The 14,547-nt window shown below is 30.2% G+C and overlaps 1 protein-coding gene and 1 long non-coding RNA gene across 2 annotated transcripts in view; both read right to left on the bottom strand.

Moving 5' to 3' along the window:
* Nucleotides 1-10,418, bottom strand: part of Ckn (CRK like proto-oncogene, adaptor protein) — a 66,203-nt gene extending 55,785 nt beyond the window's left edge. The window contains exon 1 of the mRNA XM_076306230.1: nt 9,948-10,418. Within this exon, the coding sequence (XP_076162345.1) occupies nt 9,948-9,963 (16 nt within the window). The 5' untranslated portion in view covers nt 9,964-10,418. The remainder of the gene's footprint in view (nt 1-9,947) is intronic.
* A 1,596-nt stretch (nt 10,419-12,014) lies between these two features.
* Nucleotides 12,015-14,535, bottom strand: LOC143144165 (uncharacterized). The gene is made up of 3 exons (XR_012991350.1): nt 14,248-14,535; nt 13,853-14,026; nt 12,015-13,778 (listed from the first exon to the last, which is right to left on the bottom strand). It is a non-coding gene; the product is annotated as an uncharacterized LOC143144165 (long non-coding RNA).
* Between the last annotated feature and the right edge of the window lie 12 nt (nt 14,536-14,547).

Here is a 14,547-nt window from a genome sequence, read left to right on the forward strand (position 1 = left end):
TTGTAGCAACAGTTCTGTGTTCATCGTTTGATGAGTTATTTCGTAACATTCTTTATTGTTACGAGCCAAATGGGGATCTTTAGGGATGCGTAATTCTTTTCAATTTATTTCGAAGTATCGCATTATCTTTTGTATTAATCGACACGTTACAACGATGACAACTCACCGATCGATAACGACATGTCAGTTCCATAAGCTGCGTATAATGCAGGGTCTACACGAGCGTAACCTCATCGCGAACAAAATCGTTAGCGTGGGCCGAGTTTATACCTGTTCTCTCATTTGTCGGTATTTTGTCGTCACATCAAAAGGATTTTGCATGTTGAAATTACGCTCAATTTGAAAGCACACAGAATTATATCCTCGCGTACAATTATGTCATTATAGCTCAGTTATTGTGATCTGAACTAGAGTTGGTTCTTAACGCTAGATAGATTCCAGTATTTTAACACTAAAACTACTGATAGATTCCAGTATATTAACACTGGAACTACCAAAGTTACTTGGTAGTTCTATTGCAAATGTAAGAAACAATGTAGGGGCAGAAATTTATTTTAAATTCCATAGCATATTTTCAAAAGACGTAAAGACACAAAGACGTACATTCTTTTTTCTATTCTATACATATAATCAATTTCATAAGTTCTTCTTTTTCTCGATCATCGATTTCCTTGGAGTACACACGAGGAACATTTTAATATACTGGAATCTATCGGTAGTTCTAGTGTAATATAGTACTCTTGAGTTAACACGGTATAAGCCTGGCCTACGAATTTTGTGCATTTAACCATGCAGGGCATTCATTGCATCCTATAATACATTCTTTTCATTCTCATCTTCTGCATCACTATATAAATCGTTAATGCACATTCTGCATTTCTCTTTGGTATCAGCTTTTGGTGTAACTTTTTTGTCTTTGCCTTCAACTATTTTCTTTTTAATTATTTTCTTCTTCGTACATTTATCGTTAATTATTTTCTCTTTCTTTATTCCTGTTTTTGTAGCTTTCTTTCCATGCTTCTTGTTTTTCTTCTGCTGCGAATACGTACGATATTCGGTAGATGGCATATACTGAACAGTTTTTTAAAGTTGTTTTATTTTAGTTAATTTATGAATAATTTTTGGGAAGAATAAATGCTTTATGAAAGAAGAGTTTTCTTTCTTTATTACATCTCTATCAGTTTCCATCTTTATTTCTTCATGCGATGACAAAAGTGATAATAATTCTACAACAGCATTGTCGTCCATTCTTTTGTTACTTATAATAATTGTAGATCGAACGTAACTCGGACCCTTATTTCCCTTTCCAAATTCTTCTGTCTTATGAGTATCTTCACTCTCGATTAAATTTGCACGACTTCGACTCGTTTCCCAAATTATTTTCATTTTATGATCAGCTTTCGATTCATCTTTACGTTTCAAAATTTCAAATAATACATTTATTCGAAAATTTTATTTTTTATCGGCGACCAACTGTGTATTATTAGATTCAATCCACGACTGTTTTGTATTCTGGTTGTACATGAATCTTGAACACTATCCATGTGTTTTGTTTATATTTTCAATACTAGTAGTCACTCTACCAGAAAAGTGTACATATTAACCACTTAATATTATTCTAACATCGAAAACCTTTCATTTAAATATTACCAATTGCGTACATAAAATATTAATATTTAAAACTTGCATTTATTAACGATAGACATTATTTTCTATTACTGAATTCATTAAAATTTCGCCACGTGATATCAGTTAACCAATCGCAGTCAGAACAAGAATTTTTGTAATCCATAGTATTATCATTAAGGACATGGAACTGTATAACTTATCGAACAACCTAGTATACCAAAAGTGGAGATTGATTGACCACTAGTATATTTTATTTCATACGATTTTGTTATTACTTCATAATTATCAGACATTCATTTTAGAAGAGGCTGATCACTGACTAAGGGCCAACTATTGGTACATTTACCATACCCTTATATTTTGTTTCTTTTTCACGCCAAAAAATAAATCCACGTCTGATGATGCTCCTACAGAATACTCCTACAGAGAATGAAGGCTTTGCTCGACCAAGAGGATGGATGAATAGCAAGATCTTTCTTCAATGGTTACATATTTCAAAATTTACCCATCCATTTAACGAGAATTCTGTCCCAATCCTTTTGGATGACCATAAAAGCCATGAAACTTTGGATGTGGTCAATTTCTGTAGGAATTACAATATTCACCTAATAAGTTCTCCACCACGTGCAATTCATAAGCTCCAACCGTTGAACAGGACGTTCATGAAGCCACTTAAAACACGTTACGAACGATACGATTTGTGGATGGGAACAAACGCAGAAGCTCCCATAACTGACTATGACATTGCAGGTTTTGTTCGAGAGGCATTCACAAAAGTTAATCGCTTAGAAATAGCAGTATCTGGCTTCAAATGTACCGGAATTTATCCTCTGGATAGAAACAGACATTGATTATACAGGTTGTGAAACGACAAATACTCCACACGAAGAAGTACAGAATCAGCAAGATTTGTCTTCTACGATAGGAGTTGAAAATCCTAGAGAGAAAGATGAGGAGGCATTAAACGTGCAGCCATCTACTAGTTCTATTGATGATATTTACAGATAACACATATAAACAATTCTAAAAGTAATAGGTTGTTCGATAAGTTTTATCGAACGACAAAACTTATTGAACAACCTAGTATCTATCTCCTTTACCCGATGTCAAAGGAACAGACTAAAACAAGAAGAAGAAGACGCGAAAGAAGTGAAATTCCGACTTCATCGCTCGATAAATTATTGACCGAGGAAAAAGAAAACTAAAGAGGAATGAAAGAACAAAATTTTCGGAAAAACAGCATAAGAAAACCAAAATATTAAAATGATGAGAATCAAATTCAGAAATCATTTGCGCGGTTTGTTTAGAAAGTAACGAAGATGACTAGATTCAATTTTGTGACTGTGAAACATTCGGCACACGAAGTTTGTTCGTATCTCTGAATGTGCGAGTAATATTGTTTACAATCGCTGTAAATTATAGTGAAATTATTTCTAGTTACATTCTCAACTTATACTTTGTTCGATACTATGGGATACTTAATAATCTGTAGAAATTCTATACGAAAGTATGACCACAGTTTCGGTTAACTATTATAATAACATTATTCGTTTTATTGCTTTCTTTTCATTTCTAATATCGTTACATTAGAAATAAAACAGTACAGAAGGCATAAAATATTATATTTGTTTTATTTATCTAAAAGAAACCTTAAGTGGCCGGTACCTGGAGAACTTCCCTAATCATCGGCAAACGAAAAAGATACATTTTTGTTACTTATCTTAGAAGATAACGTTGATTTCAAGAGTCCCTTCACGGAACACGATAAATGCTCGCGACTCGACGAGCTTTCAAGATTAGCTAGTGTAATTAAAACTAAATATGAATCGATAAAATATTGAACGTATAAAATTTTATTAATTAACAATAAGAAATCATTCTTAAACTATTTGTATATATTCACTTTTCACTTGTATCTTCACGGATACGAAACTGTTTTATGCTGTGTCTCAAATATGCTACAGACTTATTTATGTTTTTCACCATTAATTTGTATCTCTACATACGTTATATTATATCTTATCGCACATATGTACAAGTACAAGTATATTAGTTTTCAAACAAAAGTTTACCGCAAGATCGTTGGCAAGGATATTTATATGATTGTACCAAATTTAACATAAACAAAATCTACTCACGATAACATCGAATACAGGATGATCTATGTCAATTACAACACTTAAATGTCTACGTTGTGTATGGATACATGAAAAACGACTTCAGATCTGAACATAATAATAAGAAATAAACGTTTTATAAGATTACTTTTTCTTTCTCGGAATTGCAAAATTTGTTTTCTTTTCTTTCACGTAAAATAGTATTTTCGTTATACACTTACAGAAGGCGAAATAATCAATTTAAGAGTACTCGAAATATTTACATTATGTATTAACACTAACAACAATGCATACATTTGCATTCAAACGTAAACATCCTGTTTTATCTCAGACAGTACGAAAATGTACTACATTTTGCCACTAAATTTTCGAAGAACTTTTGGAAGATACACAATATTAAAAAATGCGTATCAAAATAATCAGAGAAATCAAGGAATGTCGAAAAATATTTATTTTCAGTAAACCTAATATTACAGTTTGAAAGTTTCTGGGAGTTTATATATTCGTGAAGATAAAAGAAACGAAAAATGAATCGAGCAATCTTTATAATTGAAATTATACCGAAAGATGTTTCGAAAGCCCTACGAAAGTATGTTTTGGTATAACTCGCGTGAACATTTCTGCTTTTCAGCTGCAAACATATGGTCAATCCTAAAATACATCCTCGAAAATTAAAACCAGATTTTCAAATGGGCAACACTCGTTTCGTTCCATTTTTAATCTGTGATTCTGTAACACAGAATCATTTATTTAAAGTCAAGTGACCACTACAATTCTTTCGGGCCAAATTACGGACATTCCCTATTTTCACCCTGTTTTCATTGTCACGAAAATTATAGTACATAATTATAATTGATATATAATTATAGTACCAGAAGATATCGTGCAAAATATGAAAGTAGTACCCACTGCACTACGGAAAATAAAAAACCTGCACTACCCACCAGTTAGGATCACTTCTTATTGCTTTGATGACAATAGCGACCATTTTGAGCATTTTGAGTAACTTGGGATATGTACGTTAATAAAATATATCTACCTTGCGATTATACTATCGAACGATAATTTTTATAGATAATTGAATCTTCTACAAGGATATAGAACAAATATAAAGTCATCTGATCACAATCCTCCTTTGAAGAATTTTGGTCAGTCAGGGACACCTCCCTGCCGGGTAATACTAATGAAAATGTAGTTGAACCTTTGTTGGTCTTGTCACTGCCAATGAAATCTATCTGCATCGACAGTTGATACATTTTTATTTCCTTGAAACGTTGACTATTCAATACATCGAGACAACGAATTGCTAGCTTGTAAATCATTTAGCCATTCGGCTATCGCTGACGAGAAGAGAGCAAGGTCTTGGGATCATCAATTTAGTTCAAATTTTTCAGAATGTGATCCTATCGGTGAAGATATATATTATGTGGGCCACTGTTCAATAATTTTTTAGATATTTGCAATTGAAAATTTATCATTCCTTGAATGTACATCTATTCGAAGTGATTACCATATAATAGATTAGGCTTGCAACAATGGAGAAGAGTTTCTACGCATTAGACCCGGATTTAATTTCGAGGTACATGAATACCCTCTTTTTTCCTTTTTTTAATTCTTTTTTATATTGTATCATTTCTTTTGCGTATAAAAACACATAATGAAGTTTGAATAAATTGTCAATAAAATTTTGTGACCTAGGCATGGCCCTGAGAATAGATGTTCGTGATAAAAACTGAAATACTTCTATATTCTTATATTAAGAATTTATTTATATTAGTATTTACTCAAATTATTATATCAATTAATATTGAAAATAAATTAATTAAATATTTTTGAGAGTTAAAATGAAAAAATGAATTGACCGGGTTATTGTGAAACTCTATTAATGGATCATAGTTTTATTACTGGATTTTTATTATTTTAGTCAATTAAACAACATTACTGGAACAAAATTTGAATAACAAAGAATAAACCATAGGTAAAATAATTATAACAAAATTAAAACCCCCGAAAATGTGTCTAGATTATTTTCACGCGTGATAAGTCACAATTGGTTATTTCCACCTGATTAAAGGTAACTCCACTACAGCATCATACATCTACTTAAATAGTAATTATTTCCAACTGGGTTATTTCAACTTGGAAAACGAACGAATGTTAAAGCAGATGTGTCAACATTCCAACTTTGAAATTCACCTGCTCCACTCATAAATAGACAGCACTGGGTTTTATACTGGAGAGAACTTTAGAAAATGTATCAACTATTCCATTAAAAAAGAAACCAATCACTCTGAAATCTCGTAGCATGATTATAGATAAAATTTATTTTTATTAGGTTCACTACCTCAAAGAATTTAGCATTCTCACACCTGCCTTTCTCATACTGGCTGAAACAATTTTATTGGTCAACAGTAATCACACTTAGAAAATTATTTAGATAAAAATTATATTCTCTATGTTGAGAACTGGTACAGTAGTCTATATCCTTTTTAATATTTATATGGAAAAAATTCTAGTACATGAAAATAATCAAAAGAATACAAAATCATGCACTGTTCACTATCAATACTTACCTCTACTAAATCGTTATTAGGGTTTATGAACAAACACAGTGAATTTATGTTAGATCATTTAATAGTCCTAATAGTAAACAGTGCTGGATATTGTATCATATACAAAAACAATTACAGTAGCCCTCTGTAATGAAGTCTGTAACGCCAATCATTAGTTATAGTTACTCATTTTAATATTCACACACTACGGTACTTGCATAATTATTGCTCTATATAACTACCTACAATATGGTCATCAAATTTTTTGATCTGTAATCGTTATAAACGAATTTTGGTGGAACCCAACATTGATGTCGAAAAAATATTCAAACAGAATTAAGTGCCCTTATTTAAACAGCAGAATTGATTGAAGAAACTGGAGAGAAAGTATACATGGATACAGTTCGCAATGTTTTAAAATAAATTGGCTATAATGAGAGTGGTTCTTAAAAAATCATAAACAAAATCAATTGCAAGAAATATTTAATATTTATTAGATCATAATATTCGGACAACACCAAGAATAAAATAACTAAAAATACAACTGACAGAAGAATTGAGACATATTGACCAAAATTATTTAGCTAAAATCATCTCAAATATACCAGTACTTTAAAAACATCATATTAGACAAAAGAGATATCCAACCAAATATTAAAATAATTACAATTTTATTTATATGCATCTGTATCTGATTTAAAAAAATTATGTAATTTTGTATTGTATAGAAAACAATAAAAAGTAAAATAATTAATTTTATGTATATGTAAACTGGAATATGTACTTCAACCCATCACAAACCAAAAAATTCGATAACCAAACTTTAGACAAGTATATAGAGCAATGATTACACAAGTACCATGGTATCTAAATATTACAACGAATCACTGTAATACATGCGTATTAGATTGATTTTAAAATACATGTTTTCTTGAAAACAAAGTCTTCGATGCAATTTTGTTTTTATTTATTTTCATCTCATTTTGAATAATAGAATTTCCGTGACCCCATTTGTTTTACGAATTTTGGTCCATGATGTGAGGCTGTTTAGTACTGATATGTTTAAGTCATTTTACAGCTTTCTTGTATAAAAAAATCAATACTGACAATGGAATACAAAAATGAAATAAGTTGATAACATAAAATAAATATACATCTTGTTTACAATTATATATTTATACTGATTTCGATCTTTGCAGTGCAATTCATAATAAGAATGGCAAAGTTTAATTTTCATATATTAGATCTCAAATTGATAAGAGATAGTTTTAAAGTGGATGAACATTTAATGAAATCTACAACCAGAATTTATTAAAAACTAATTATTGAACATAATATTTTAAATGATCTTGATAAAACTATTCTGCATATTTTTATGCAAACGTGCTATATTTAGATTAGATATTTATATTCTAGATTCGTGTTAGGATTGCATTCAACAAATTGTTTTCACAATTCCTATTTTTGAAAATAACCTCGTCAATTACATTATAAAAACATCAAATTAGCTATAAAACAGTAGCTTTAAATATTCAATAATATCTACAAATTCATTTGTCTGAAATTAATTGGTTTTGAGTTTCGAACTGTGACATTCAACAGAATGAATAAACAAAAGTAAGATCTTCCTTTCTTCTACGTTCCTCTAGTTCTGCCTTCTACTCATTCTTTGTTCTACTGACCAATTCCATCAATTCTTTCTTCAAAAGGCTAATATTGGATTGCATATAATAAATTCATAACAAATTGATTTCTCAAAAACTAAAGAAACATTGCAGGTCAAAAAACCTTACTCATTAATTACATACTCATAAGTGATATTGTATACAAGTAGAAAGAAAAGAAATTAAGAAAATTTGATAAAAAATAAGTATAATATTCTTTATGAAATATACTTCTAATATTTCCAAACTTTCTTTGTCACAAAATTATTCTTTTATTTTTTGACAAATATTACTTTATTTTGACATATGGAAATGTATTATTTAATAGAAAGGATTTATGATATATAGTTAAAATTAGTATAGAGTTATATAGACTATTATCTATTATCATTATTAAATTTATTTAAAAAAATTATTCTATTAAACAAGTCATTTAAGTTCATACACGAAATAAATTTTGTACATATTTTTTATCTTTACAATAATACAGGTATTTTTTGAAGATCTTTTGTAACAATATGCATTTTAGATCTTTTTACATTCAAGGTCATTTTATGCTCACTTTTGTATATATAACAAAACTACTTGTTTTTTAAGTGTAAATCTTTAATGTACATTTTGTGAGAATTTAAATGACCTAATACATGTCTAATTGTTAAAAATATCACATTAATGGCACAAGATGAAATATAATTTTTTACATATGCCATATAAACAATTGTTAATTATATATCTTTGTGTGATCTTTTTTAGAATTTCTTGTATAATTTCTTGAATAATTTTCATGCCACATCTTTGAGTAAAGCAAAATCTAATAGAAATAAATTCTCAAGAGTATTTCCACATTGTAAAGTCTTGGGTGCGGATAGTATTTTTACAATTATGATAAATACGAATGAATAAAATATAGTTTAAATAATGGTGAAAAATTAATGAAATCAATGCAATCAATGGTTTTGAAATAATTTTCGGATTAAGGAAAATTAAAGTTTTAATAATACCAATGTAATATTTATTCTATGTTACTGTAACCTTTATTAGCAGGTAAGATTTTAAATTTATTTTACGTTGAATTGAAAATCAACTGATCAAACAAGGATTAATGTTTGTTAAGAAACTATATGTAAACACAAAAGGAATTTTATAATTAAAACGTTTCGATTTATAATCGAATTTATCTAATGCATAGTTTTAACTGTTTTATTTTGAGAAAGAAATCTTATATTTTGTCCAAAAGACTGAAAATATAAAGGAAAAAGGTTCAATGCATTTATTAGTTGCAAGCAATTTTATATTCTAGTTTGATTACTTACTATATAAATTTTATAATGTAAAAATATCTAAATATTATATATATTTTACTTTATAGAAAACAATGTAATAAGTTTGAACAGATTCATTTTATATTAACTACATGTTCCAATACATTTATGCGACTACTTTCATTTTAATATTTTTAATTCAACTTATTAGATGATAGTTAATTAAGCAACTTTCATGTGCTATAGAAAAAAGTAATAGACTGTCTTTGCAGAAAAAAAAGCTGAATAGAAATGACAGCAAAATAATGATGTACAGCTTAATAATTCTGTGCCAACTGGAACAAGGGAATGAATGTATTTTTATAATTAATCTCAAGAACTTATTCTTTAATAAAATATATTTATATGCAAATGCATAATTGCTTGCATCAATTCGCTATATTTGAAATTGAAAAAGTCAATTTATAATGTATTGAAACTTGTATAGTATATTCTGGAATAGCATATTAAATAATTCGCTAGCCAGCTCGCGAAATCGGAGTACACGCATCCTAGTCAGAAAGTTCGGAATCGTGATCCTCCCACCCTTCATGGAATTCTCTCATCCTTCATAATAATATTAATTTAATGATTGTGAACAAAATTATTCAAAAGCGTTATTTGCAATGATTCACAAATATTAAGGAATATCATTGAATATGGTTAAGAAAGCATTCGGCTTACCGCTAATGCGCCTCATGGCGGCTCACGACACGACTCGTATCCAAAAAACGTCGGGCTGGTCAATCCAGCAAGGTATATAAGTCTTCCTGTTCACTATAAACACCATACCACATGTAAGAACACCGATCATCACCTACGCCGTACACACATCGATTCTGGAACGCAAGATTCCCGCGCCATTGTCCACTGACGAAATTTTTCTTGGACAAGGAAGATAACCTGCCGTTCCGACACACTGTCTTTTCCTATTACGTTAATGTAAAATAGTGAAAAGTTGTTTCAAAGAAGAGCGACATATTGTTAGTTGCGATTATAGAGGTTTTCCTTTTTGCAAATAATGAACACGTTGAAAACGTGGAATTTTATATGTACATAAACGCAAACGAGAAACGACGACCGAACAGAGCACAAACTACTTCGTTGCGACTTCTCACGTAGCACTGTCGTGCTTAGTATCGAATGCCACCGTTAGAGTGCTCAACCGATCGGTAACGATAAATCTCCTCCTTGTATGGATTTAAGTTTTTATGGATGGAGGCCAATTGGATGTCGGTTTTTTAAATTTATTGTCCAATAAATTTAATCGTATAGTCCGCCATTTTTTTTTCGTTCAATTAGAAGTTGTTATCATAATGCTAGTTTAAAAATCTCACCACGTAATTCTTTATTACGCAACGTAACACATAACATTTAACTCTTATATCGTACAAATACATACATAATTGTTCACTTTAATTATAAATTTCTCCTTTTTTAATTGAATTACGCTAGTTACTGAAATAACGATAATCATTTTTGTTATTACTACTATATTAATACTGCCACTACTAGTACTGAAAACAAAAAAGATGATTACTGTGAGACCTGCAACCGGGTAGTGGGCAAGTAGTTTTCAGCACCGACTGTAGCATCAATAAGTTCTGTGACAACACTACTATTAATCGTACAAAAAACATACGTTTTATACAAAGTTCAGCAAATTTTTTATACAGTAATTTTTTAAGTTGTAGGTTTAAAACTTTATATATTTAAACTTTCTATTAACTTGAAAAGTATTAATTTTCATTATTGCTTGTGAATTACTTAACAGTAATACGTACACTTAATGTTTATAATATTTAATCTTATAGGACGTTTACAATTGTTATCGGAATTATAATCTGTATAGAAATAATATTATTTAATTTTAAGAAATTTAAATTTGAATAATAATAAAAACATTGTGTTTTGAAATTTTTCATTCAAGATAAAAAGAGAAATACTAATATCATAAATTGAAAAGAGAAACGATATTGATGTAACCATGTCAATAATATGTTTTTTTTCTATTAAGTACGTTTTCTTTAGTGTATATTTTTTTTGTTCAGTAAACAACAAACAGCTGACGAATATATACAGAAGAGAATATAATTGCATTCCGTGAACTAAGATAGCGTAGAGATTAATAATGTCACGTCTCTTAAGATTGATCGAAGGGAATATGAAAATTGTAATAAATCGAACACTGCATCGATTTATAAAGTTTTCTATCCAGACTGTAACAATACTTGAATCGTTTTATTAATCTACATTTGCTTAATCAGGAATATTTTCTCACGAATGAGGAATTATAGTTGCAAGCATTATTAAAAATTATTCATTATGTCATACTATATATACGCATTGCGTACGCACGCGCCATACACGCATTCATCGGTTGCACCGATAAACGCTTAAAGTCAGATGGTGTAGTAAAGAGATAGGAAAAGCAAATGTACAGGAAGATTAGATAATAGCTCTTTGTAAAAAATCAAAGGTCATAATATTTCTTTTACCCATGCAGCCTTTGCAAATATTATTTTGCAGTTAAAGAACATATAACGAAAAAATGATTATAATACAAAATGCGCAAATTTTAATAACAGCTATAAGATAAGTATATTTATAATACTATATTAAAAAATATAAACATTTTACATTTTTTCTTAAACCTTTATCTCAAAGAATGAATTTAAAAAGTTTGTAAAATAGCTTATAGTAGCTAAACACAAATATTTAAAAGTTAATAATTATTTTGTTGTTCTGTATAAAATCTGATAGGAACAGCATAACAGTAGAACAAATTGCTGTCAATTACTTTCAATTATTGGCTTAGATTTCCGTAGATATATACACACACAAATGATATATTTCATACTCGACAAAGAATGGAAATATTAAGGTGGATAATATGAACTTACTATTTACCAATAACATTTACATGTAATTTCAGTTGCCAGTAATTACCCTTATATTCTTCTTCGATGGGAACGGGAACACGAACGGGAACGGAAACGGAAATGGAAACGGGAATGAAACGAGAATAAAAGCTACATTTTTATATTACAATGTTGTTATTGTTATTGTTATGATTATATTAACTTTACTAGCGATTTACGAAACAAGTTTAAACAAATTCCCTTACAATATTTCAAAATTATACGAGTTCTGTTTTTTAATTATTCCCCAGATTATAGTAAGAAGAACATCGAATTTTGCATTCGTAATATCGTAAAACATATGTATGTACACTCGATTGAAAAGAATCTCACCGCACTACACAGATGCACGGTCATCGCTAGTGGAGAAGAGGTCCCTACCTAAGCGTACGTGATGCGCGAGGAGAGGTGCGCATAAAACTGTTGTGTCGCCGACTGCTCGATGATACTTAGGAAGGGACCGCTTCTCCGCCAGCGACGACCATGCGTCTGTAATAATGCGGTCAGATTTTTTTAACCAAGTTTACTTTTCGGAATCATAATGATTTCAATCGTATTAAACTATATTTCATTCTTTTTCCAAATTAAAATAAACCATAGTACACTGTATTTTAAATTGTAAAATATAATATATTGAAACATTTAACATAAACTGATGACTTTTGAAATTTTCATAAATGTTCTATGAAAATGTCATAAAATAATAAATACACTCCTATTTACACTTAGTACTTTGAAATCGCTTAAATTATAATGTAATTTAAGAACAAAACAATTTAAGACACATTGAAAACGATGATGATTACTTTTTTTTTCAACGACTATTACTGTTTGTAAGGGAAAATTTTTATAAGTAGAAAGAAGAAATTATTGGATAAAAAAGTAAATTGAAATTTTTATCACTGAAAGCCTCGAAATTTAAAGATTTCTAATGAAATTCAAAGGACAAGATACATATGCGTAAGTATTAAGTAGTTTTGTTTTGTTTCTCGTCCGTAAGGTCCTTCATTCGCTAGTTAAGTATTACCACGCTATTTTTATAAGGGCAGAGTAGAAGGAATAGCACCACGTGCTTCATAACAAGGTCCCGTTGTACATACATACAGAGCCAAGAAGTTAATGAGCGGTCGACGTACACTATTGTACTATCAGCCAAGTACTACGGTAAGCCTTACAATACTACTATGAAGCCTGTGTGATAGGGTGATGCTGTAGAGGGTCACCATAGCAACAGACTGTAGGCTTTTTCCAATGTCTCCCCTTCTGGCAGCATTAGCCCTTGTAGTTCTCCCTCTCTTTGTGTCCTTGTCGTTTTCATTTCTTCATCTCCCCTCCTCCTCGTCCCCATCCATGGAAACAACTCATTCTGTACATCTTTCATGGCTCTCGACAATATTCACTCACCACTATGTAAGTTCCGTCGATTTCTGTCGGAAGACTAATTTCTGATATATACATACATACATATGTATATCATAACTCATCTGAATACGTCTTCCAGAGGTAAGGGCAAACTATATTCGTCGTGATATACGCGTGTGATTCACGTTCGCATTATCATTTCTTTCATAATTTCAAAATTAGATTTATAATCCTGGAACAAATATTAACGTATTACCGTGTATTATTACACGAAACCGGCCCTTAATGACACCAAGTTTGCCTTACTTAAGGAAATCATTGGATGGCGATTCAAGAATTAAAAATTATTTACGGCCAACTAGTTTCTGGTACAGTCCCCTATTTCACGTATACACGGATGCGCGTAAATTTAAAGTTGTGCGCAATATAACACATGGTGCTATTTTTACCTCTGTGTAATAGTTTGAGCCGTTGACGCAACTACGACGCCATTTGTAAATCGAGAATTAGATTTAGTTTGCCGGTGCCACGAGGACGTTGTTCATAATTATCACGTAATAAAGTACGGTTTTTCGATAAAGATATAAATGTAATTATTAACGCCGAACGGAAGAAAAGATTATTTTAATTACAACATTGCAAAATACAATTTACGAGGAAAGAATTAAGCGTTACTTCATTCATCGATAGTCATTACTCACCTTCCCGTTTATCCGTGTATATAATTTTTATGAGTGTACCGGGAGTACAAAAATTGTGACGTCACAGAGGCACGAAAACTTTCGATTGGTAGAATGTAGGAGTGTACTGATACCCGATATCTCAAGTAAAATGCAATTTCTATTAGCAGTTAATATACATATGTATAATGTTTGTGAAATTAATGATAATAATAGAATTCGTCCTTATGACGCATAATTATGTTTAATTAGAATTGCAAATACTGATTGGATAAGTCCGATCTGTAAATGATTTTACATATACGATCTTTGAAAGTGTCT

The sequence above is a fragment of the Ptiloglossa arizonensis genome, chromosome 3, assembly GCF_051014685.1.
Source record: "Ptiloglossa arizonensis isolate GNS036 chromosome 3, iyPtiAriz1_principal, whole genome shotgun sequence".
NCBI lineage: Eukaryota > Metazoa > Arthropoda > Insecta > Hymenoptera > Colletidae > Ptiloglossa > Ptiloglossa arizonensis.